General features: G+C 32.1%; 1 protein-coding gene and 1 non-coding gene across 2 annotated transcripts; one reads left to right on the top strand and one right to left on the bottom strand.

Annotated features, from left to right (window-relative positions):
• The first annotated feature begins 8,809 nt into the window (after positions 1-8,809).
• On the top strand, positions 8,810-11,297 carry LOC104903938 (actin-depolymerizing factor 5). The gene is made up of 3 exons (XM_010692081.3): positions 8,810-8,970; positions 9,088-9,347; positions 10,811-11,297. Exons 1-3 carry the CDS (start codon positions 8,950-8,952, stop codon positions 10,959-10,961), a joined length of 432 nt encoding a protein of 143 aa, XP_010690383.1. The 5' UTR covers positions 8,810-8,949; the 3' UTR covers positions 10,962-11,297.
• Positions 11,298-24,230: 12,933 nt separating this feature from the next.
• Positions 24,231-24,336, bottom strand: LOC125493898 (small nucleolar RNA R71). Its single transcript, XR_007270224.1, has one exon. It is a non-coding gene; the product is annotated as a small nucleolar RNA R71 (small nucleolar RNA).
• Between the last annotated feature and the right edge of the window lie 1,622 nt (positions 24,337-25,958).

The raw sequence follows: 25,958 nt of genomic DNA, 5'->3' as shown, positions 1-25,958 counted from the left end.
GGGTGGGTAATTTTGTTGGCTTTCTTGTCTTTTCTTCCCATTTCAATTCTTAAAGCTTATAACAGAGTCTGCTGTTCACCATATGTGGCTATCTTATGAAACCAATTCTTAAAGCTTACATCAGAATTCAGGTCATTAACTTTGTTCCTTTTTTACTTGAAATTTAATTAATGTCATAGTGTGTAGATTAATATGAAACGGAGGGAGTATCTTATAAAACCAACTTCTTGTGAAAAACTATCCAATGAAGGAGTTTCAAAAACTACATAATAGAATGTTTTTGGTTGTGGATCACTTCCTTGTGATGAAATTAGAGGGGTTTTAGACACGTGAGTAGAGTTTGGTTGTGGACCATATTATTTTTCTAAACTTTTGGAAAGATTTACCTAATAGAATGTGTTTGGTTGGAAAGATAGGGTGTAATCGTCATTTTGCCACCAAATGGTTTGTTTGAATCATATCTTGTTCAAGAGCCTTTATAATTTCCCATAGGCTAGAATAATGGAGGAAATATGTTGAGAAGAATCCGATTCTTAACTAATATAGGTCACATTATTTGTTTAAGGGTGTTTTTTCAACTCATTTCATTGTTTGGAGCTCTTTAGATAAGTAAGAAAATAGCATTGAATTTAGGGCATGTTCTCTTCGGCATAAAACAACTGAATTGAATTGAATTGAATTAAATTAAATTAAATTGAATGTAATAAATATATAAATAATATTTAAACAATAATAATATGAATATTAAATAATAAATTAGATGATAAGTAATAATAATGAATAATAATAATAATAATAGTATTTCGGATAATTTTAAATGATAGTTATGAATAAATAATATTAATAATCATAAATTAATAATATTATTAATAATAATTATTATTATTATAATAATATCTAATGATAATAATGATAATTTATAATAATTATTTTATATTATTTGTATTGATATATTAATACTTGATGATGATTATATTATAACAATAATATATAAGGAGTAAATTAATATTACTATTTCAATAATTAGATTTAATAATATAATAATATTTAGTAATAAAAATAATGATTGGGTTGGACCGTGCAAAATTGCATCATAAACCGTTTTGACGCGATTTGATTGGTTTATGGGATACAAATGTGGGTTTATTTGTGCTTTTGACCTAATAATAATAATAATAATAATAATAATAATAATAATAATAATAATAATAATAATAATAATAATAATAATAATAATAATAATAATAATAATAATAATAATAATAATAATAATAATAATAATAATAATAATAATATTGGGTAAAGCTACAATAAACAAAATAATATATAAAAATAATAATAATAATAATAATAATAATAATAATAATAATACTTAATAATAATGATATAAAAATAAATAAATAAATAATAATAATAATAATAATAATAAGGGAAAAGCTAAATGCAGCCCTTAGGGCTGCATATAAGAACCTATAAGTGGAAATTATTTTGTAAAACAAGCATTAATGACCTTGATAAATGCATGCTTTTTGTCATAAATAACCAACTTTATACTAGTTTAGGAAAGGTATTTAATGCTTATATGCAGCCCTAAGGGCTGCATTTAGCATTACCCTAATAATAATAATAATAATAATAAGAGTAACTACTAAAATAAATTAGACCAACATAATAATATTTAACAAAATGGTTATAAAAGAATGGAGCTGAACAAAGCTGAACTAAGCTGAATTGAACTGGACTGAAAATAAGTTGCGGAGAACAGACCCTTAGTGTATATAATTGAAATTGCATTAAAAAATCATGTCATCTAGCTTGTTCTTTTAAAAAGTTAAGTTAGGGTTATGAGTAGATACATTCCTAAGTTAGATAGACCTTACATTTGAGAAGCAAGGAGAATACTAAATATTGTTTTTTGGATCACTATATCTTTTTAAGAAATATGAGTTTGTTTTGTAAGAGACCATCCACTTTTAAATTGAAATTAGGTAATGGTATGTCCAATATTAAAAAGAGAATATGCCCAATAGTTACTAGATTCTTTCGGTGACTAGTTTAATCCATTTAGTTATTAGGTCTACTTTTATATTAAAATTTGATCGTCTCTTTTAATAATTTTTGAAGAAAAATACACCACAAATGACAGCCTAAAAATTAATCATATTATCATAAAGCATATAGTCTTGGAACTTGAAAGAGACATTCTAACTATATAAATACAACAGTAGTTTCAATTATTCAATAATTTGCATTAATTATCCAATGAAATTAGCAAATGTTTAATAGGAAACAAAAGGCCTAGTCAAAATCCAACTCTTCTAGTCACACTCACAAGTCACATCCATGGTTCATGATATTAGGAGAAGCTGAAGATGTTTCATGTTTCCCAAATTTACATAAATTCCAAATGCTTAATGCCATGGAATGGTAATTGTAATACATTATGAGTCACAAGTTTACAAGACATATGCATATGTTTGGTGAATGAGTGAGAGTACCTCGGAAAAGATGAGAATAAGGCCATAAAATACGACTTATGTCGCTACAATCCATTAGCAAATAGGCTGAGAACTAACGTCCGGCGAAATTCATGGGGCCTGCTCCAAAGTAGCCATTGCAAGTGTGCATCTCCCATCATCATCCATTTCCATTGGAGACGAGTTTATCAATTATCATCGAGCAGTTTCTCTAATTCCAAGGACAATTATATTACCCCACATATATATTTGTTGCTAGTTCGTCTGTTGATCAATAATGTAACTTACAAAAATTGATTACTCCTTCCGTCCCATAATATAATGTCTACTTCAATTTTTGGTGCAAACTTTAAAATCTTTGACTGAATATTCTCATTTGTATATATAAAAAAGCATATTCATGTGAGATCTTGTTAACTTTTTATATTTTTTATTAATACGGAATTGAAGATATCAAAAGTCAAAGTTACGTCTTCGAGACCATGTAAAAAAGAAACAAGCACTATATTATGGGATTGAGGGAGTAAAAGATACTACTATTAGATGCATGCCACAAAACTTGAGGTGTAGAAAGAGAAATGACAAATTTGCCCAAAAAAGAAAGGATATTTCTTTTTTTTAACACAAAATAGGGCTTTAGATTAACATAATAACCGCATACACCAATGTTTCATAACATAACCGAAACTGGAATGAAAACTGACAAAATTATCTAGTCGGTAAAAAGTCAAAATATGTCCGAAAAGGAATCTATCCATAAAGCTACGCCATCGGGTTGACCAGTTCTTGCATATAGTCCTGCATAATACATTGCGGAGGAGAAGTATGTGTGACCTTGTCTGCCTCCATGTCCATACCAAACCTTGCTAGTTTATGAGCTACCATATTTGCATCTCGTTTTGCATGAAGGAAAATTACCACCCAGTTAGATTTCAATAGCTTGACAATGTCACAGATTATCACATTCAGCTGATGATGAAGATACTTCTCTGCCCTGTCCATCATAATCTTAAGAGCTTAAGCATCTGTTTCCACCTCTAATCTGCTGATATTGTGATCTTTGGCCATTGAAAGTCCTTCTCTAATTGTTACCAATTCTGCAGCTGTTGGATTAATAGCATCAAACTTGATTGAAAATCCCATGAACCATGAGCCATCTGTTCTCCTGATGACACCACCTCCACTTGCTTTATCGTTCGATTTCCATGAACCATCTGTGTTCAGCTTCAAAGAAAGGATATTTCTACTCGCTTGCATAATTACATACACATTGATAAATGTTGAATTGCTATGGATCTATTCTAGTATTTTAGATGGATTACATACACTCTCACTCAATCACTACCTAATATGACCTTATTTGAGAATATACCTTATATAATATTTTAATTTGTTCCTTTTTTTATGAGAAATAAATATGGCATTTCGTATTAAGAAGCTTACTTTGTCGTCGCCTTAAAAATAAAGTTCTGGTCATTGGATGTCCCTCCTTTCCTCCCTCTCTGTGCACCAAATTTCGAACAAAAAAAAGCTTGTGATTTTGTGCGACTTCCACGGATAAAGAGGGAGGGAAAAGGGAGTCGGGGACTAGATATTTAATTTATTGGCCGGATGTCAATGACAATATGAAATTTCGACAAAAAATGTCATGTAAGATGTTTAAGTGTTTTTTCACACAAACTTCTTTTAATAAAGCCTTATCTGATATATTTTTCCACAAGGAAAAAAAAAATTTGTACCTACCACATAGACTACCCATCATTAATAAGGATTTGCCGAGGGTTGTGGTAATATAATACAACTCAACATAATTATTAATTTTTTAATGCTCTATTATTTGTGGGTTGCCTACTTGGTGGATAGGTGTAACAATGTCCTTTCTACCACTAAGATAGGAATATCATTATAGTAGCATTGTAGGAACAGTTGCTGATGGGCAGGACACTAGGACGTGAGATCGGATATGCATGAGAAACTTGTCACCCCCATCACATACAAATACACATCTACTTTTATTCATTTGCGGCTTAACATATTTAGATTTTAGTGCTTGTGATTTTGCCAATTTCCAACTCATGTATCATGCATGATTCTCCATCTTCATCTGTCTGATCTTCTCGTTTACTAGTAGTAATTTTAGTCTTTCCATTATTGATGTTAAAAACAATACTAATAATATATGGATAAAGTTGCCATCCTGGACTAATCCAATTACTTACCCCCAAAACAACTTTATTTCTTTTACGTTTTATATCATTGGACACATGGAGCAACTTGGATTTGTTATCTTGTTGAATCTATCAAAACTGTATTTGCAACTCCAAGAGGAAGAGTAACAAATGTTAGTTTGTTGTGCGATCCAAGATTTGTCCACTGTACTCTATTGTCTATGCCCCTTTCTCACTAATGGTATAGGCATGCCGCCCAAGCTATAATGCACCTCCCCTGTTGAATTATGAATGGGCATAAAAATTTACATATCAAACTTTAGGGACATTAGAAAATAAGAATAATTGACAATAGAGGTCTGAATTTTGGGCGATAATTTTTAAAAGGTTTGAACTATTGATTAACTTGTGTATGTCCCAACTTTAGGGGGTCTTAACTTTTAGCGGGCCTCGGTGACTTAAAATTGACGATTTTTTTTTAAATCTCACCTAGTTCCTAATTTCCTCCCTCAATTAACCATTCTGGTGTGACCCAAATTTTACAAGTTATGACCTATTAAGCCGGTTTCAAGTCACTAAAGCCCGCTATAAGTTAATACCCCCTAAAGTTGGGACCTACACAGGTTAATCAATAATTCAGGCCTTTTAAAAATTATCACCTAAAGTTGAAACCTCTATCGTCAATTTTTCCTAGAAAATATTTCTAACCTGTGTAAGGATGTACGTTATAAAGTTGTCTGACTACATAAGAGGAGGATTTAGGGAAGAAGTAAAGAAATTAGCTTATATGAGTATATGAAACTAACTATAGCTTTGGTGCAGGTAGTAGCACGTGTGTAAACTCTACAACTAATTTAGATGGTTTATTGAAAGACGCAGATTTTCGAGATTTACAATATATTAAATTTGTTTGCTTCAATTTTCATGGTAACTGTTAAACATGCATCTCATCATTTCAATTCATGGATTTTTTGTAAATTCGATATGCATATAAGCATGACAACTATAGGTTGTTCATACTTTATATGCATATGAACGACTGAACATTGATACAAGTGGGTAAAAAAAGATGCAAACAAGTTCTAGGATTAATAATGTAAATGCGGACGGTCAAGGGTGGCTGGTCGAAATAACCCGTACTGATCAGCAGTAATGTAGGTTGTTCATGATTCATGCACCCATTGGTTGAAATTGATGTAGCTACACAGTTGTTAATTCACATCTCCCACGCCCGATACACTGTTTATACTACTCGATAGTACATCCAAGCACTCCAAGAGAAAGCTTCTAGTTAATGTTGTATGGCATTAATTGATACGCACTATTTGACTTTCAATAATAAGATATTCTACTTTTACCAATTAAGCTAAGTTCATTCAATGCTAAAAAAAATTAAAAATAAAAATGGAACCTCCACCTCTTGTGAAAATAAATCTAAATTTGATTTCAGGTAAGTTAAAAGGATTATAATGTATTTTTAATTGGGAGCTCGAACTCCATTTAGATTGGAGAGTATCCTATTAGTAATACTACGATTCAGGTCTAATAGTGTTTATGAAAAAGCTTGTATTGGATAATATGATATGATAAGTGGACCGTATATATTACAATTACATATTACAAGAGATAACAACTAATAGGGAAAGTAAAGATATTCTTCTAATAATATTATAGAGAGCTATACAAGGAAGATATAATATCCTAAAAATATACATGATATCTTAAAAATGGACTACAATAATTGGAATCTTTGACTAAGATATTAAACGTGTATCTCGTATAAGGTCTAGTTCATTACAAGTCACTTGTAAATTATACTTTCTTTTCTTTTCTTTTTTGATTGGGAAATTAAGTCAGCCCAAGGGCTAACCCTACCAAAGCTACTAGCCTTGTAGGAACTACCAGCACATTGGCTGTTAAAGCATGCAAAGCATGCTAATGAAATACCCCAACATAATGATGGGGGTAAGGATCGAACCCCTGACCTCAATGATCAGAGGGGAGTGCTCTACCACATGAGCTAGCTCCTCATCCTTACTTGTAAATTATACTTTGATATAACTGGAACATACTCCTAATTTTATACTAGTTTAGGAAAAAAAATATATAGAGGTATATTAAGGAAAACCTCACCCCCAAAGACCCTCTAGTGGAGTTTGATCTCATGACCTTGAATTCATGAGTCCAAACCTTTACCACTAGGTCAAGTATTCTAGTTTAGTAAATGCCCCCTTATTAATTCCATTTTGATAAATCGATCGTAACTTAAGTACACAAGCTAGCCATCATCTTCTAAAAAACAGTTGGTTAAATAACAGAGTCGTATGCTGGAGGCTTAGTAAGGACACGACACAATGACTCATGCTCCTGTTATACCACCCAACCAAGCGGATCCGGAACAATAATGGCCCCCGGCATAGCACGACCCAAGACCTCGCCTTGCCTGTATGCCTGGGCTAGCTTAAAATTAGAATTTTCTCGAGCTTTTTCATGACGAACTTTATGCTTGTTGTCATATTTTCCCATCTAAAAATTATTGTTCAAGTTTGACTAACAATCATGTTATTCTAGTATGAACACTAGACCAACTACAAGAGGGGGGTGAATTGTAGTTTAGAGGAAATTTTCGAATTTAAATGCAGAATTAAAAGAACTTCAAAGTAAAGAAAGATAACACACAAAGTTTAATATACAAGGAAAACTTCATAGGCCCAATAAGAAGGAAAACCTTGACCCCAAGGGATTTTGACTCAACACTTCTATTATTAGAATAGGCCAAAAGACGTTCTTTACAACTTATTATTGGACTCTTCTCTCTTCCACTAGGAACTTGTTCTCAATCACTCAGTTTCCCCTGAAGTGATGACACTCACTTGACTTCACTGGAAGTTTTCTCTCTCTCTCACTTGATTACAAGGATATTGTGGAAATTTTCACTCATCCAAACACTAAGGATATTCTAATGATATGTATTTTAGGAGAAGAAAAAAAATTACATAAAACTTTCTAAGTGAAATATTCAAATGTGATGCTTGAATGTTGTAAAATATTCAAACAAGTATTTTCTCCTTAAATAGATGCAGTAGCTTCTTGTTCTTCACTCCACATTCTTGATGTTGTATTGTTGCTGAGATCTAGGGATCATGGCCCATAACTTATTGCACAACCTCCATGATTTTTGCAACGGTTATTAACCACCTCCCACTATTCGTTGTGCGCACATATCTTGCAGGAGGTTGGAGAAAATCTCGCCTCAACTCTCCTTCTTTGAAGGCACGGTTTATCAACCTGATTTTTCTCAACAAAACAACAATATATCTAATAACTAGAATTTTTTTAAATCAAAAGATTCTAAGTTAATAGATCCAATAACCATAAATTATAATAGAACGGTTAAATATATAATGTCTTGATTAGATTAAAAACTATTAATCTTTCTCCACAAGACAAAATATAAAAATTAACAAAATAATATTTTTGGAATTTTTATATTTTTCAAAATAAAACTATACAAAAACCTAAGTATTTGACATCATCAAAACATTTTTTTTTGGCCCCTTTTCGAAAACCGGTGGTAAGATGAATTTTCTCTGGGCTGTCTCGTACAAGGCTTTGTCACCCAGAGGCCCAACAATCCCCAACCATGGTGTGTTTGTCTCATACCATGGTATCATTTGATATATTTTTTATATCGAATTATATTGGCCTTCAAACAGATCGACTAAATACTTGAGGGAAGATAAGGGGAATTAATCAAATGAATCACATCGTATTTGATCCCTAAATATCAAGAATATAAAATGGAAAACGATACGAGTATACGACTGCTAGTCTACTACACCACCTCACCCTCATCTTAAAAACTCATTAACCACCAAGTCTAATGGTATGGCTTCATATCTCCAACATGGGAGATCAAGGTTCAAATCTTGGTGGAAGCAAAATTTCAATATCGTTGGAGAGGGAGGGTTTGGGGCTTGTTGTGCCTCTGTGTGAGTACTGTGTGAGGACAGCCCAGAAAAAATTCATCTTACCACGGATTTCCGAAAAGGAGAAAAAATAAAACTCATTAACCGAATGTGGTACATTGTACAAGTACAATGACTACAAGCCCACATTACCACAATGTCCCCACTCTTCCCCTCCTGAAATACAGTCACCAATGTAATTACAATCAACTTGAGTGGCAAATCACATAACCCTATTCTATATAACCCCAACCCACTGCCACATCACTACCATCCTATTCACCAAATTCTGAGCAATCATCATTCACTGAAGCAGAAGCAAGCAACCAACCAAATATGGCTATGGCATTCAAGATGGTAATACTAATACACAAGTATACTAGTATTTTTTTTATATCATTTCTCTTAATCGCAAATTCGCTTTATAATTACAATATTCTATCGCTAATCATGATTATTATTGAATAAAAATAGGCGACGTTAGGGATGAGAGTGACAGAAGAATGCAAAAACTCATTCATGGAGATGAAATGGAAGAAAGTTCACCGGTACATCGTGTTTAAGATCGATGAAAAATCCGGTGGATTCACCGTCGATAAAGTCGGCGCCGCCGGTGAAGGTTATGACGACCTCGCCGCTTCTCTTCCCGACGACGATTGCCGTTACGCTGTCTTTGATTTCGATTTTGTTACCGTCGATAATTGCCGCAAGAGCAAGATCTTCTTCATCGCTTGGTATTAACGCCAATCCCTTCTTTTTATTTTCTTTTAATATTATTATATCATCACTTTTTATTTATTTTGGTCATATCTTTTTCTGCTTTTTTTTGGACATGCACTTACGAATTATATGAGGTTAAAATTTTAGCCTACTAAATATTTCTCATATAACTATACAACTTTTATCGCACCTATTTGAAACCTTTAAATAAACAAAATTCGCATAATAAGGAGAGCTTAAAAAGAGCAAATTTGTAAAAAAAAAAAAGTATATATATGTACATGATCCTTAAAAAAAATGTACATGAATAATGATACTGCAGGATGTACGATGGATACTTTTACTCCGTTTTTTTATTGTTACATTGTTATTTTGAGAATAAAGCCACTAATTTTGATTGATTATTTTGATTATAAGTGAAAATATAGTCACCGTGCGGTTTTTTAGATTCGTGTCGACATGTAGATTCATAATATCAAATTTTTATAATTGATACGTAAACAAAAAAAAAAAGAGATGTTAATTGTTAAGGGTTAAATAATATCTTAAAAACCATGTACAACAATGTAGCAAATAAAAAAACGTAGATAGTATATAAATATGTTTTATAGAAGAAGTACGTGAGAGTATTCCCTTCCTCTCCACTCTTACAAATGTCTAGCTCGTTAATCCAGATCAAGTTGACTTGTTGTTAGAAGATTAATTTAGTAGGGGACTTGTTAGAAGATTCAGCTTGGGTATTTTGGAAAACTTTTGTAATTTCACTTTGTGTACGGTAGACCGTAAACCTGTTAAATGTTAATTTGGTGCCTGCATAGATCGGTTTGACGTAAAATGTTGATTTGAGCTTTGATATGAATTGTTTTTGTTTTTTTGAGCGGGTTTTAGGTCCATTTTTATTTTCATATAGTTTTCTCATTATTTCGTGTTTGCGTCGAAAATATTTTATGTTTGAGTACTTCTAAACTGAGTTTAATCGAATTTCTTGAGTCAAGGTAAAAACTCTAGCTATTATGATCAATCATCATCTATTCATTTTGATAGAATCCTAATTGTACATATGAAATAAGCGCTAACTTTAAGTTTTAACTATATATATTATATTGGTCATGTGAATGAAATTTCGATATTGATATGTCGGTCTGATCTAATAGAGTAACAATAAGTTACAAGCTTATCTGATTAAGCTAAGATTTTTCAGACCGACAGAAAATTTGAGTTGCTTTTGTTAGTGTACATCTATTCCTAAATACTACTATAAAGTTCCATTACCGACACCATGAGGACTTAAAGTTAGCTTAAAGTTAACATTTTCATAATCAAAGTTTCCTAATACATTTAGAAACTAGAAAGTATAGTAAAAATGTACTGTTCTATCACTTTGTGAAAATTACCTTTTTCTTGCTAAAAAGTTTAGTATATCTACATACGAAATGACGATTATGGTCCTAAATTATGTGATTATGTACAATTACAGGGCTCCATCAGCATCAAGGATTAGAGCAAAAATGTTGTATGCAACCTCAAAAGATGGAATAAGAAGGGCATTAGATGGAATTCATTACGAAGTTCAAGCAACTGATCCTAGTGAGATGGGATTCGACATCATAAAGGATCGCGCTAATTAGTTTTTTAGAGTTAAATTTAACAGCCCTTATAATCTCAAAATCAATCTGAAAATGTTCTAATTAATGTGGTTTTCATCTTCTTTTTTTAATGACCTTAGATTTAGATCAAAGGTAGTAGTAGTATCTTACTGGAGGAGCTTTAATTAAATATGTTGTTTGTTAGTTTTGTTGCTCCCCTCCCTTTGATCTTTTTTGTTGTTGTGTCTCCTTTTTTTGGTACTTAAATATGAAGCTAATCTTGTAATCTTGTATTTTTGTATGTTAATCCTCTAATTTGATAAAATAATTGAGGTGGGCAAATGTACTAATCAAGTAATAAAATAGTATTACTATCAACTTTTATTTGTTGCACCTCCCCACCATAGATTTTGAAGACTATTTTGCTTTATCGACACAGAATGATTCTCCTTACCACTTTATTTATTTTTTAACCAAAATGATAGTGATGCCTCACCAATCACCATCGTTGGTTGAGCACATTTGAGAAAAAAAAAGTAAACGTATAAGAAATTTGACCTTATTATGCTCAAGTTGAGGCATTATTCCATTCATTTTAACCTACTAGATAGATAACGTCATGATGATGGGGTAATTATATATAATAAAAGAATTATGTTATGATAGATGTGAGAACGACAACAGATAATTAAATAATGATATATCATTATTATTTTACTTGCTAATAATGTGTTAGTTACGTCTAATATATGTTGTTATACTTTTATTAAGTAGAAATCAAAATTCTTGTGTCACTGTATTAGACTTGGGTCACTTGAAGTCATATGGACACTGCATGTAAATTCCAACTACGAAGATCTAGTAATAAATTGTATCAGATTTATTGTAGATAATCCTTTATAGAAAAAGAAAATATTAAATTCAATTTGAATATTATTTTCTAAAATTTGATCAACTAAACTAGATTATATCTATATCGAGTTAGAATTGTTTGGCACTCGCGTTTGAGGTAGCGGTTAGCGGTTGGACAAGATTGAAACGCTACTTAAGAAAATTATTAGTGTTTGGTAAGATAGTGGTTGTAGTAACGGGTAGCAGTTGGAGTAGATTATAAGTAGCGGTTGTGGAACGTTACTACAAGTAACGTTTGATGTTTAGAGGTAGCGGTCTACGAAATAAACCCTATATAATAGCATAAGGTAGAATTATTAACCAATGTTTTTTTATCTTTTACAATTCCAACGGCTACTTTTGCCAAACACTTCGAATTAAACAACTAATTTAATCGCTGACCGCTGACAGCTACTAGTAGACAGCTAGCAGCTACCCCCAACAGCTACAGGCTACAGCTACTACAACTGCTAACAGCTACTGGAACCGCTAGTTTTGCCAAACATGATTTGGTCCCATAATAAGTTTTCCCACTTGAGAGTTGTTGCAATGTTCATAATTTTGCTGCACAATTGTCATGATTTTGACAAAGGAGCATTCAATTAGTGAGCATATGTCTGAATCTGCAGACAGTAGTCACCAACTAATTACTAAATATTTTGTCATTAGCCTAAATAGTTTATCCAGGAAATGATTATCAATAATAGAGAAAATAATTAATAATAATTGGCATTTGGGCAACAATAAGTGAAGCAGAACAGAAAATGGACTAACATGTTCAGTACTAAGTGCTAACTTAACAAATGAGTCGGGTGGCCATGTGAATTAACTCGATAGCTAAATTCTCGCTCTGTCTATTCGTTTTCGATGACCTTGTTAGTTATTGTTGACACTTGACAGTCTCTTTCCTAATTTTTAAGTGAGAGCAATAATACTCGGTTTATTACAATTAAAACAGTTACTTCATTGATTGCAGTATGCTTTCAATTAAGCTTAAGAAAAACATATATAACATGATTAGGAATTAGACTTTTGAGATTTTCGTATGACTGTATGAGCTCAAGTAGTAACTAAGAATTAGTGAGTGTCTCGGACGATGTCTCAGGTTATTTTTTTTTTCGTAAATTTTTCTCTTATGAGAAAAAAATTGATGTCATAATTTGAAGAATACAAGAAATTGGAGTAAGAGTTTATGCCTACAATAGTATATTATCATTACTATAAATGTGTGTATCTAACTACTTGTATAATTCTTTTAATGAGATATAATTACAAGATCTTATTATATTTTATTTGAAAATACTAAGCAATGATGTTATGTTGGATCAATGATTAAGCTCTTACTTTTCATTTCAAAGATCACGTGTTAAGGACGCCTTTTAATATTAATATAGATAGATTTAGGATTTTGTGAATATATCATAGTACTCGTTTAGGTGGATAATCTATAGTATATTGTTTCTCTAATGTTTTGGTCATCATGAAATTTGCCTAAATAAGACTTAAAAATCTATATCTATATATATATATAAAACAAGGTTCATTTATCCTACTTGGCATGTCCACAATGATTCTCCAATTGCTAATGCCACGTGTCATAGCTCTCCACCATTTTGCCATGTGTCAATACATTTTGACAAAATTAAACAATGGGCTGTTTGATTACCTCTTGCGGCATTGATTTCATTGCTTTGCATTGAAAGATTTTGGCAGAATTTAAGGAAAGAATTATGGTAATATATCAGACAATAGTAAGGAAGAATGATTTTATTTCGGTATATAATTATTTTCCAAGTGATTATACATCCTAAAATAACAGATATGATAGCATAATATGACAACGTAATGGGCTATATTAGTCAACAATAGCTCGAAATATGTCAATTGGTATAAAGCAAATATATATCATTCAAGACAATATTCTAAAATTTTGTTATTTTGGGAACATATTATGATCATGATTTTTGCTATACTAATTGGCTTCCAAATTTCTCACTACTATATATATTTACATGCATGTTGCAACTCCTAAATCCTGCTTTTTTTTCTCCAGTATGTCCATCTGGTCAATTAAAAAAAAAATTTAACATTATTTCAACTTATGATCCCAAAAAAATTGAAAAGACATGTGGATCAACCAGTTAATAGGAAGACATTTTTTGATGGAGCAAACATGAAAATATTAAAAAGGTTGATTGAAGATTAACGACGTTTGCAAGGAAGGCACTGAAGAAATTTAATTTTATAATGAAGATGAAATACATACTATCAACCACCTTCTTTTTAATTCTCGATAAAAAAATATACTTTTTAAAAAAGTTGTTAAAAATTAGAGTTTAAATCATCAACTCATAAATTCAATGGCCACCTAATTAAGATTTAGTGGGGTTAAAGCAAAAAGAATTGGTACAACTTTTAATTAAACAAAAATATTAAGTGCATATTCACCGATTTGAAGTATAAACAAAAAACGATGAAGGGCCTGTTCTCTTCGGCATAAAACAGCTGAACTGAACTGAACTGAACTTATAAGAGCTGAACTGAACTGAACTGAACTTATAAGAGATGAACTAAACTGAACTGAACTGAATTGAATTGAATTGAATTGAATTGAATTAAATTGAAATAAATTGAATGTCATAAATATATAAATAATATTTTAAACAATAATAATATGAATATTAAATAATAATTATAATGATAAGTAATAATAATGAATAATAATAATAGTAGTATTTTGGATATTTTTAAATAATAGTTATAAATAAATAATATTAATAATCATAAATTAATAATAATAATTAATGATAATAATGATAATTAATAATAATTATTTTATATTATTTGTATTAATATATTAATACTTGACGATGATATATAATAACAATAATATCTAAGAAGTAAATTAATATTACTATTTTAATAATTAGATTTAATAATATAAAAATATTTAGTAATAAAAATAATGATTGGGTTGGACCGCGAAAATTACATCATAAACCGTCTTGACGCAATTTGATTGGTTTATGGGCTAAAAAAAGTGGGTTTATTTGTGCTTTGACCTAAACCATGTTCCTCCTAATAATAATAGTAATAATAATGAGTAAAGCTATTATAAAAATATATATATATATAGAAACAACAATAATAATAATACTTAATAGTAATGATATATATTTAAATAATAATAATAATAATAATAAGAATAGTAATTAGTAAAATAAATTATACCAACATAATAATAAAAATAATATTTAACAAAATGGTTATAAAAGAATAGAGCTGAACTGATCTGAACTTATTGGAGCTGAACTGAACTGAACTTATTGGAGCTGAACTGAACTGAACTGAACTGAAAATAAGCTGGGGAGAACAGGCCCGAAGTGTCATATAAAAAAAACTGCCACGTTAGAAAGTTGACAATCTATGATTCCACTCTCATAGGCTCACTTAGATTTGCACTGGATTAAGAAGAAACAAGCGACATTAATAGAGTTTTTTCAAAATAGGAGTTTGGTTTATATAATTGAAATTAAATGGAATGACAAAAACAACCATATTATTATACAGTCAGGCTATGGATGACGAAGATTGAAAAAATTCGTGTAAAATAAATTACCTTATGTAATTATTATACAACCATATTTTAATTATAATATTGTATCTCAAGAAGATTTGATATACCATTGTCAATTACCATCACAAACAAAATAGTGGTATCGAAGTGTAGCAGCCTTTTAATGGATATATCTAATAGGAAGATAATCAAAGAATAACAAAGAATCTAGAAAAGGGGAAAATAATTTTATTCTTTAAATAATCTTCAAAAATATAATTAAGAAAAAAAATCAAATGGGTGATTTCACAAGTTAAAAGAGGTACCTTTTAAGCAAATTGTAACTTTTAATTTTAAATGGGTCACTTTTAGATTAATAAAATTGACGTATTTAAGGCAAAAAGTTACCGCTATCCCACATTAATTTATTGTATATGTGTTACTAAAGATTTGTATACATAAAATAGTCATCAATATTTTTTAGTATATCTAATCAACAAAAAATCTCCCGTGTATTTTGTCATGACATTAGCTACATCAGTCATTGAACACACGGGTCATAAGCCGGTTTTAAAAATTTTTTTATTACACGATATGATTATAAAAAACTTTAAATCACGAGCTTATATTCAAACCATGATTTTAGGAGAAACATCCTAAAATCCTAAATTTACAAAACAAAATATCCCCGCGCACTTTAATGTGTATTTTGTTTCATCTATGTATTTATATATGTATATTACGATTACAAGATTTTTAAAGTTTAAAATGTTGTAACAAAGGATTTTTATATATCATGAAATATAATTTTACATTTTACATTATTTCCATCTTAAAGGCACAAATTTTAATAATTATGGATTCAATAAATTTGAAACGAAAAACAACTAATTAATTAACAAAAGAATTCCCATGCATTATGCACGGGTTCAAATCATATCTATATAAAACCTCCCGTGCATTTTTCAATGTTCACTTCGCCTACGTGTCATGCTACTACTACATCTGCCACGTGTCATTGCCAAATTCGACACTCTGTTATATGCAAAAATTCTGATGTCACATGGCGTGATAATTTCCTTCCAAAAAAAACTACCTTGAAATCAAACAATGATATTACTGTGGGAAGTTTTAAACAACTACCTAAATTATAGCTACCGGTCAAATATAATTAAATATTTTTTTATTTAAAATTCAAAATTCACCCACCAAGAATTGTTATTATAGTTGCGGAATAATAAAGGTAAAAAATGTTACTCTATTATATAAGATGTTTATGTAATCACACCCTAATATAAACTGATTGTCCAGAAAATTAGAATGTGCATTCATCCTAATTTCAATTTCAATTCTAAATTCCTAAATGACAGTTATACTACTAATATATTAAATTAATTTTCACTAACTGTTAAAATTTAGAATCTTGATTTTTTCAATAGGTTTCTCACTCACTAACTGTAATAAATTAGAATATTTTCTATAGATTGGCATAGTCACTATTTCATTTCAACCTCATGTTATTGTTTCAAATAATTTGAATTTTGATTCTTCCACTCACTGTTATTAATTTTGGAATTATATGACTCATTTTAGTATTATAATTATAAGATATAACTAATTGCTAAAAATACATGCAAACATAAAATCATGGAAATTTCATCATAATTAGTCAAAAATCATTTTTTTAAAAATAAACTTACCAAATAATTCCAACCTATATTGACCCATTTAGAAAATTTCTTCGAACTCCACTCAATCCAACTCCTTCACAGATTTGTGATTTTGCATGCGGTCTTTAAATCTTCTTCACTTTGTAGATGGAATGATGTACACCTTGGTTGCATTAAGGGATTATAGTAACCATGCTTCAAATGCAAAGAACATAAAGATAATCAAAGGCTTAATTTCTTTACAAAACCCACATGCGTGAGTTTTATAATTGTTGTTGTTGCAAAAGTCGATGACTTGAGAAGATAACAATTCAAGATGTTGGAGTATAATTTTGATTGATAATTTGTGGCTTTAAAGTATAAAAATGTAGCTACTTATAAATGAGAGATTGTAATTTGATTTGCTTGAAGGCTCTAGATTTTAGAAGATGAGTAGGCGTATTTTTTGGACTTAATTTTTGGAGGGTTTTGATGGAAAATCAAAGAGGAAGAAGAATGGCTGTTGGTAATGGATAATTGTTCATAAAAAAGTTTAATATATGGTACATCAATATAAGGAATAGGAAGAAAGAATGCATCTCATTTAAGTTCCCTGAATAATCTGAATACAAACAATTGTATAAGTTTGCTATAAAGTGTAACAACTTATAAAGTATTGTATATAAAGCTTGATATAAAGAGTTGAAAATAAAGTCTGATATCTTATTGTATAAGTTGATATTAAGGTTATATAAAAAATACAATTTTTAAACATATTACTATGGTTTTTTATTTTTTGATGTATACATAACTAATTATCAGGTTAAAAAATTGGGTTTTCTCTTTTGATGCATAATGTACGTACTTGATATATGATGTATGCTTTTAGATATAGTTGAAGAATATTTTTGTGGACTGTGCTACATAACAAAAGGAAAAAAAAATTATATTGTTAACTCATAAGAGCCCTTTATTGGATATATCTAACAGTACGACCAATCATAATTTCAGTACTAAAAATCATACAAGAGTTATTGACTTGGTGCTCGAAATCTAGATCCTAATTTCATAAGGAGCGTCTTAAGGAGATATATAAATGAAATATATTGTCTATTTGATAAATAAACTCACATGTTTTTTTAAAATGATGGAAAACGTAATCACTCTTTACTTTGATTAAATAATATTTAATACATTGGCTTAATTATAATATTTCGGTAAATATTTATGAACTTTACAACATATTTTTGGCGAAACTATCATAAAATCTTCGGTTATTTCACCAAATACCCCTGACAAATCAAAAAATTCACAATATACCCTCAATGTTTCAACAATTCACCATATACCCCTGACATTTCATTTTTGCGCACCAAATACCCTTTTTTTAACGTCCGTTATTTCTCCGTTAGCTTTATTTACGATTTTGCCATTATTAACCCTAAACCCTAATTCTAATCTGACCCTAATCCTAATCTAACCCTTACCCTTACCCCAAACCCTAACCTTAACCCAGCCTAACACCCCTCCACCCTAGGCCCAACCCCCACCCTGACCCCTAGCCCCACCCCTTCCCCTCCACCGCCGCATCCCCTCCCCTCCACCGTCGGCCCCCCCCTCACGCCGCCTTTCCGGCTTGCCCCCTCCCCTCCCCCTCCCTCCTTCCTTCGCGGTTCTCTTTCCGGCAGCGAATTCAACAGCAGCAAAAACAACAGCAGTAAAAACAACAGCAGCAGCGGCGGCCGGCGAGAGTGAGGGAGGGGAAGGGGAGGCGCGACGAAGGGGGAGGGGAGGCGCGACGAAGGGGGAGGGAGGCGCGCGCGACGAAGGGGGATGGGAGGCGCGCGCAACGAGCGACGAGAGTGAGCGGGGGAGGGGGAGGGGGCTGCCGGAAAGAGGAGCGCGAAGGAAGGAGGGGGAGGGGAGGCGCGAAGAGAGTGAGGGAGGGGGGCTGCCGGAAAACTTGGCGCGAAGGGGAGGGGGGTTGCCGGCGAGGGGGAGGGGGGCTGGGTGGGGGGGTTGCCGGCGTGGGGGAGGGGGGCTGGGTGGGGGGTGGGTGGGTTGGTGGGGTGGTTTAGGGGTTAGATTATGATTAGGGATTAGGGTTTAGATTAGGGTTAGGAATTAGGTTTAGAAGTTAGGGTTAGGAGTTAATAATGGCAAAATCGTAAATAAAGCTAACGGTGACTTAACGGCGGTTAAAAAAAGGGTATTTGGTGCACAAAAATGAAAAGTCAAGGGTATATGGTGAATTGTTGAAACATTGAGGGTATATTGTGAATTTTTTGATTTGTCGGGGGTATTTGGTGAAAAAACCGTAAAATCTTATATTTATCATTCCCATGTAATTTGCAGGGGTCAAAAACCTATACTAAAAATTTTCGAACAAATCTATTAGTAGCATATATTATGTCCACTCACACATGAGAACCATGGTATTAGGGGGTCTATTCTTTGTTTTTGTGTGTAAAGAAATTGATATAGACATTTAAAATTGACTATAAGGAACAATGACATAAAATTACGTGAGTTTAAAGTATCTACGAGACAAGTTTTACCGCTAAAAAGTTAGTTAAAGTTAAATAAATGACTCTAAGCAGGTCCATTTTTTATAAGGCCCGTTCTAATAAAACAAGAACAATCATACTACTAATTATAGATAATTCACAAGTCATAATCTTATGGCACAAGGTCGTAAGCCAGTTTTAAACTATTCTCATTACAAGATTCTAAATTTTTTGATCACAAAGCCATAATAAATATTTCAACCTAAAATTACGAGATACACCTAATTCACGAGTATGTTGGAATGTAAATATAGAAGTTTGAAATTGTTCTACAATACAATTCTAAAAATCGAAAAGAATATGGAAAAAAACATATCATATGGTGATTAAGAAATAAAAGGCAAATCAAGAAAAAAAATACCATATTTGTATAATTTTCTTGAGTGATTGTCTCTTTAAATTAATTTTTTCACTTAGAAATTTAGAGATAACCCCATTTACTTTGATGAAAATCATGCTATATAAACTTTGAGATTGTTTTTTAATACAATTTGGATAATCATATCATTAAAAAAAAATTTGTAATAAGATAGTTTAATAAGAGAGAGGAGTTGAGCGAAACTGCAGAAAGCAAGGAGTGAAAGTTGTTGCATGATTGAGTGACAGTAGTGCTGCGCATTGTGTTTTTAATTTTTTATATGAGCCTCTGTATAAAACGATAGGCAGAACAAAAGCTTCTTCTTTTAACTTTTTTTTCTTTAAGAAAGTTTTTTTTGCTAAGCAAGTAATAAAATTAATTAGAGCAAATAGTTACAACCTAAAACCAACTAAGAGAAAGCAAACCTTTGCTAAGCAACAAAAAAAAGGTTGGTTGGTCACATGTGTTATCATGACATTAGCTACATCAATCACTGAACATACGGGTCGTAATTCGGTTTTAAAATTTATTTTTAATACACGATATGATTATGAAAACTTGAAATCAACCAGCTACTATTCAAATCATGATTTTAGGAGAAACATCCTAAAATCTTAAATTTATAAGCAAAGTATTCCCCCGCATTTTAACGTGTTTTTTGTTTCATTTACGTAATTATAAATGTATATATCACGATTACGATATTTTTAAAGTTCAAAATGTTGTAACAAAGGATTTTTATATATATTAAGTATAATTTTACTTTTTATATTCTTTTAATCTTAAATACATGGACATGGATTCTAATAATCACGGATTCAATATATTTCGAATAAAAACAACTCTTAATATACAAAATAATGTTGTCGTACATTATACACGGCTCCAAATCATTTCTACATAAAACCTCCCGTGCATTTTTGCACGGGTGGAAAGCTAGTTGACATATACACAATTGTAATTTTTATATTAATTTTAAGTGGTAATATGTGTAATACCCCTCATGATTGTTTTAAAGGGATTTAGTAGACTACTCATTCCAACAAAATGCATCTTTCTTTTCTTTTAGAGGGCTTAGTTCTATAGTTACTTCAAAATTTTCTCGGGGTGCGCACAAGTGAGAATAAAATGCGCTGGAATCACTTGTGTTATTATTGAGAACAATTGTTGGTCAGAATACATATTGGTGACGATAGTCGATAGACTCACTCCAAATAAGTCAAGTGTGACAATTGCAATTTTAAATATTGATTTTAAGTGGTAATATGAACTTCGAATTCACAAGAGTTATCATATTAAACTATTACCTTCACCACTAGGTCGTGTCAGGATTAATATTGAAAACTGGCTTGACTCGTCATTCAAGCACTACAATTCATATATTTGACTCGGTTTAAATTATAAAAACTTCCAACTTTAGCATAATTTTGTTATTAATTTATCCTAAAAAATGTTAAAAATACAAAAAGGCAGATAATAATACTAACATGGACCGATCCATTGAGGATTGAGATTGGCCCGTGAAATGGGCTATTCACTGGCCCGCTCAATTGCTTACGTCTACGTGGTTTATGTTCATACTAGAATTTTTTGCACGCGATGCGTGCTTGAATTTTTTTCGAAACAGAAACTTGATTTTCTTCGGCATAAGAGTCAAAATTTGAACATTAGACATACGAAGTATAATTGTTTTTAGTTGCAAAATTTGATTGGTTTAGTGTCTGTTGTCTGTCACTTAAGTCTCTCACCATTCTTTTTGTTTTGCTTTTTTTTTTTTTAACTTTTCAAAGTTAAATTCTATGAACAAAATAGAAATTTTATTGAATTCATTTATGATTTCTAATATTATAATTTTTTGGTTGATTTTTGAATTAAGTACAATACTTCATAAATTGTAAAGAAAGTAGACACTTTGATTTCAAGTCAATTTTTTCATAGGTTGTAGTTTGTAATAAGTGAATTTTTATGTTTTTATAAAGTTTTCTCATTTTAGTGATTTGCATAACGTAAATTATGCAATTTTATGATTTTAGTTGACTTGTGAGTGATTGTTATAATTATATTTTTGATATCTTTTGTTTGAAGCCTCCTTTGATTTGTAAGTGAATTTGTAATTTAGAATGGGAAGGAGGTAACATATAGTCTCTTCATTCGGGAACACCATAGCTTCCCCCTTCCCTTATATAATAGAGATATGTTGTACTTTAATTCTTGAATGATATTTTACATAAACCTTTTTACGTACCTTGATAATTAATCGCTATTATATAATAGAAAAAAATAGGTCCAAATATATGTAAAAGTTTCATTATATATAGGAAACACTATAAAAAAGTAAATAATTTTTTTTCTTATCTAACTTCTAAATTTTGATTTCACTGCAAATACACCTCTATTTTTTATCATGACCCACCATTAATTGTGAATGGTTCTTGAGAATAGTGATTTGTAAGTAAATTTTTGTAAATGTTTTTGTATGTATTGACGTTCTAGGTTATTAGCTAGTTTTAGTTTGTATGTTAATTTTAAGTTTTAATAAAGTCTCCTGATTATTTGAGTGATTTGCGTGATTTTTATAACGTGATTTTCTCAATTATTGTATGGGTGATTTGTAAAGTTTCTTCTTTTAAGTGATTTGTGAGTGAGTGTTGTAAATTTATTTTCGGTAGTTTTCTTTGAGTGCTGATTTTGATTTTGACATTCCTTTGTAATTTAGAAAGAGAAAAGAGGCAAAATAGGCGTTTCAAAAGAGGACACCGTTGCTCCCCCTTCCCTTATATAATAGAGATATATATATATATCTACCCACATGGTTGCACAATCAAGGCCCAATAGCATCCTGGTACAAACCGGCACATGGACATCATCAGACATCAATCATCATGCTCAATCTTCATCTTGCGCTTGTAAAACAATTGAAATAAAGCTTGACATAAAACAATTGGCCTTTCTTTTAGTAATAGAGATGCCCAAGAAACTTAAAGTCGGATTACCTTAGCTGTTCACTCTCATCTTAAAAATCCAGGTAGTAAACCTAATTGAGATTTGAACTAATTGGTTATCATTTTTTTTTCCAAAAAAATCATTTTTAATTTAGAATAGTCTCAAATAGTTAGAAGACCATTAGATGAAGGTTTCAAATTTTGATCCTATTTTTAGATGAACCATAACTAGTTATTGCAATTAATTTTTAAGGGACCGTTTGCAACACCATAAGTTATCAATGTATGGTTTTAGGAATATAAAAGTGATATGATATAAGGGGTATAATAAAATCTATTCAAATATATTAAAAGGAAACTGTGTCACGTGGCGCTCTTCCTAGGGAGTTTTAGTTCATGTACTCCATGTACAATAAAAAAAATGAAGGAATTGCATAATATAGGGTTCAATCCCGAGACCTCAAGTACATATACTAAAGTTCAAACCACTAGGCTCAGTTGTATTTAGTGTTATTATTATAAAGTATTATATTGATAAATGAAATTTTTTCTTACCCGATGAATAGCCCAGGCCTAATAACTATTTAAAATTAGTAAAAAATGCACATACAAGGTCAATAATTATCCTCAATAATCAACACCCATCCGTAGATAACTCTCATCCAAACACAAGAAGTTAGCGGTTAGCATTGGCTAATTTGTTAGTTTTGAGACTAAATTGCCTTTTTCTTTTTCTTTTTTGTGGTGTGTTTACCTCTTGTTTGTTTTTACTCATATTCTCCTTAGCTTTGTTGGTTACATATCAAGAAGATTGAGGTGCAATCCAACCATCCCCATCGATCATAACCATTGAAAATACATTGAGACAATTAAGGAGAAACTTTACGGAACCCACACCTCAACCATCGATCGTTGAACAACCGAGTTTTGAACAAGAGTCATTTATGTCCACTACTTCTAGCACTATGGGGGATAAATATCCTAAAGTATTACGGGACTTTGGGCATCCCGAGAGGCCAAGACCTTTGAACTCAAAAGTGAAATTAACCGCCCAACTACTACCACCAACTTCAAATTCTCTCCACATTTGATTCGCATGATCAAACAAGAGCCATATGGGAGTATGACTCATGAGTGCCCTCTTGAGCATTTGACTAATTTTTGGAGCTATGTACCACGTTGAAGCAAAACAATGTGAGTCAAAAGTTGCGGGGGGTCAACCTATTTCACTTATTTCTTGTGGGCAAGGCTAAGAAGTGGTTGCAACCATTCTGGAAGACTCTTTGCCAACTTAGGCACAAGTGATTGCCTTTTGTGGATGAATTTTATTCTCAAGAGAAAACCTCCAAAACTAGGAGGAAGATAGCTAATTTATCTTAAGAGATGGATGAGACATTATATGAAGCTCGGGATAGGTTCAAGGACCTTCGAAAATCTTGTCCTCACCATGGTTATAATCAATGGATGCTTATGCAAAGCTTCTATGATGGTCTTCTTCCTATGACTCGTGCAAACCTTGATTCGAGTGCGGGAGGCCGACTAACAAAGCTTCCGACTGACAATATTGAGCCTATAATTGAAGAGGTAGTAAGGCAATACTCTTGGGGGAATTCTACTAGAACCGCAAGCAAGAAGAATGCAAGTAAAGGCAAATATGATCTTGATGTCATTGACCACATTAATGCAAAACTTGATACCCTTGCAAAGAAATTGGAACAAGTAAGCTTGGCATCTCCTAGACAAGGCATTTCTCAAGCCTTTTCTTGTGGAATTTGTGATGGATCGGACCATGCTAGTTCTTATTGTGGAGGGTCTATGGACCATGTTGCATGGGTGAATTCTAGAGGTGAGGGAAATCCTAACTTTAACAACCAAGGAAGATGGAATAACAATGCAAGTGGTGAATGGAAGAAATCTCAACCACCCCAACCTGCTTACCAAGCCTCGAATACACCATCGGGATTCCATAACCCCTAACAAGCATTCACACAACCACTCGCTAGAGCTCCCTTTGAACCAAACAAACACAACCAATCTTCCTTATAATCCACTCTCCAACTTTTCCTAGCCCAACAAATAAAAACCAATGCCGATAATGAGGAAGTCGGAGAGATACACTAGTGGAAAAAAACGCAAGGGTTGCGGTGCTAGAGCTACAGTTTATTGAAAAAGCAGCCCTTAATAGTGAAAGGCTGTGATTTATTGCAAATCAAATGTAAGTCAGTTTGTACTTATGATCATAGGTTGTTGCCTATGAGATCAAAAGAAGATGAACATACCTTTAATGTTAGCCCATCACCTCCAAAACGTAGGCACCCCAAAGACTCATGGACGTGGGTCGATAGTTGTGGGCGGTTTGATTACCACCATTACTGAGCACTTTAGAGTTTTCCCTTGGACCGCCGAGGTCTAGGGCTGAACCTCATAAACCGACAACACCTACAAGTTGCGCGTTAGTTTATTATGACTGGAATTCATTTTACTTATAAGAATGGTAAAATGTCTTCCATTAAACTTCCAAACCGCCACATCACCGAAATCAAAATAGGGCAAGCAAATTATCTTGTCCTGGAAGTCGTGGAGGAAGGCAAAGAGATCCGTACCTACCAGAGGCGGGATCCCCATGAGCTTGCCTTATCCTCTTCCTCCCCTCACCCCAAACCAATCCCACCTATGTTTCCGACTATGCCCCTATTTATGCCCATATAAATAGGCGATTTGATAGTTTTGAATAAAGATTAACCACCTTCCAACAAGAGATGCGAGATAAATTTTTCCCCCTCTTGCAATATTTTCATGATAACAACATGGTCCCTCTCGTCACCCCCTACCCCTCCTATATGCAACCCACTTCTCCCCCCGAGGGAGAGGAGGACCTAGACCCTTGAGTTGGTCTCTCTCCACCCCCTCCCCGATTGTTCTTCTTTTCACATCGAGGACGGTGTGTGGTTTGGCTTGGGAGGGGATATTTTCATTATTTTGGTGGTTTCTACTTTACGAGGTAGGTGGTCATTTTTGGTTCATGGGCCAATAATTGTAATTAAGTGGTATGCCATGATTTTATTTTTCTCATTTA

The sequence above is a fragment of the Beta vulgaris genome, chromosome 9 (assembly GCF_026745355.1).
Source record: "Beta vulgaris subsp. vulgaris cultivar EL10 chromosome 9, EL10.2, whole genome shotgun sequence".
Classification (NCBI taxonomy): Eukaryota; Viridiplantae; Streptophyta; class Magnoliopsida; order Caryophyllales; family Amaranthaceae; genus Beta; species Beta vulgaris.
Note: the sequence above shows the minus strand (reverse complement) of the source record. Positions and strands in the feature narration are given on the sequence as shown.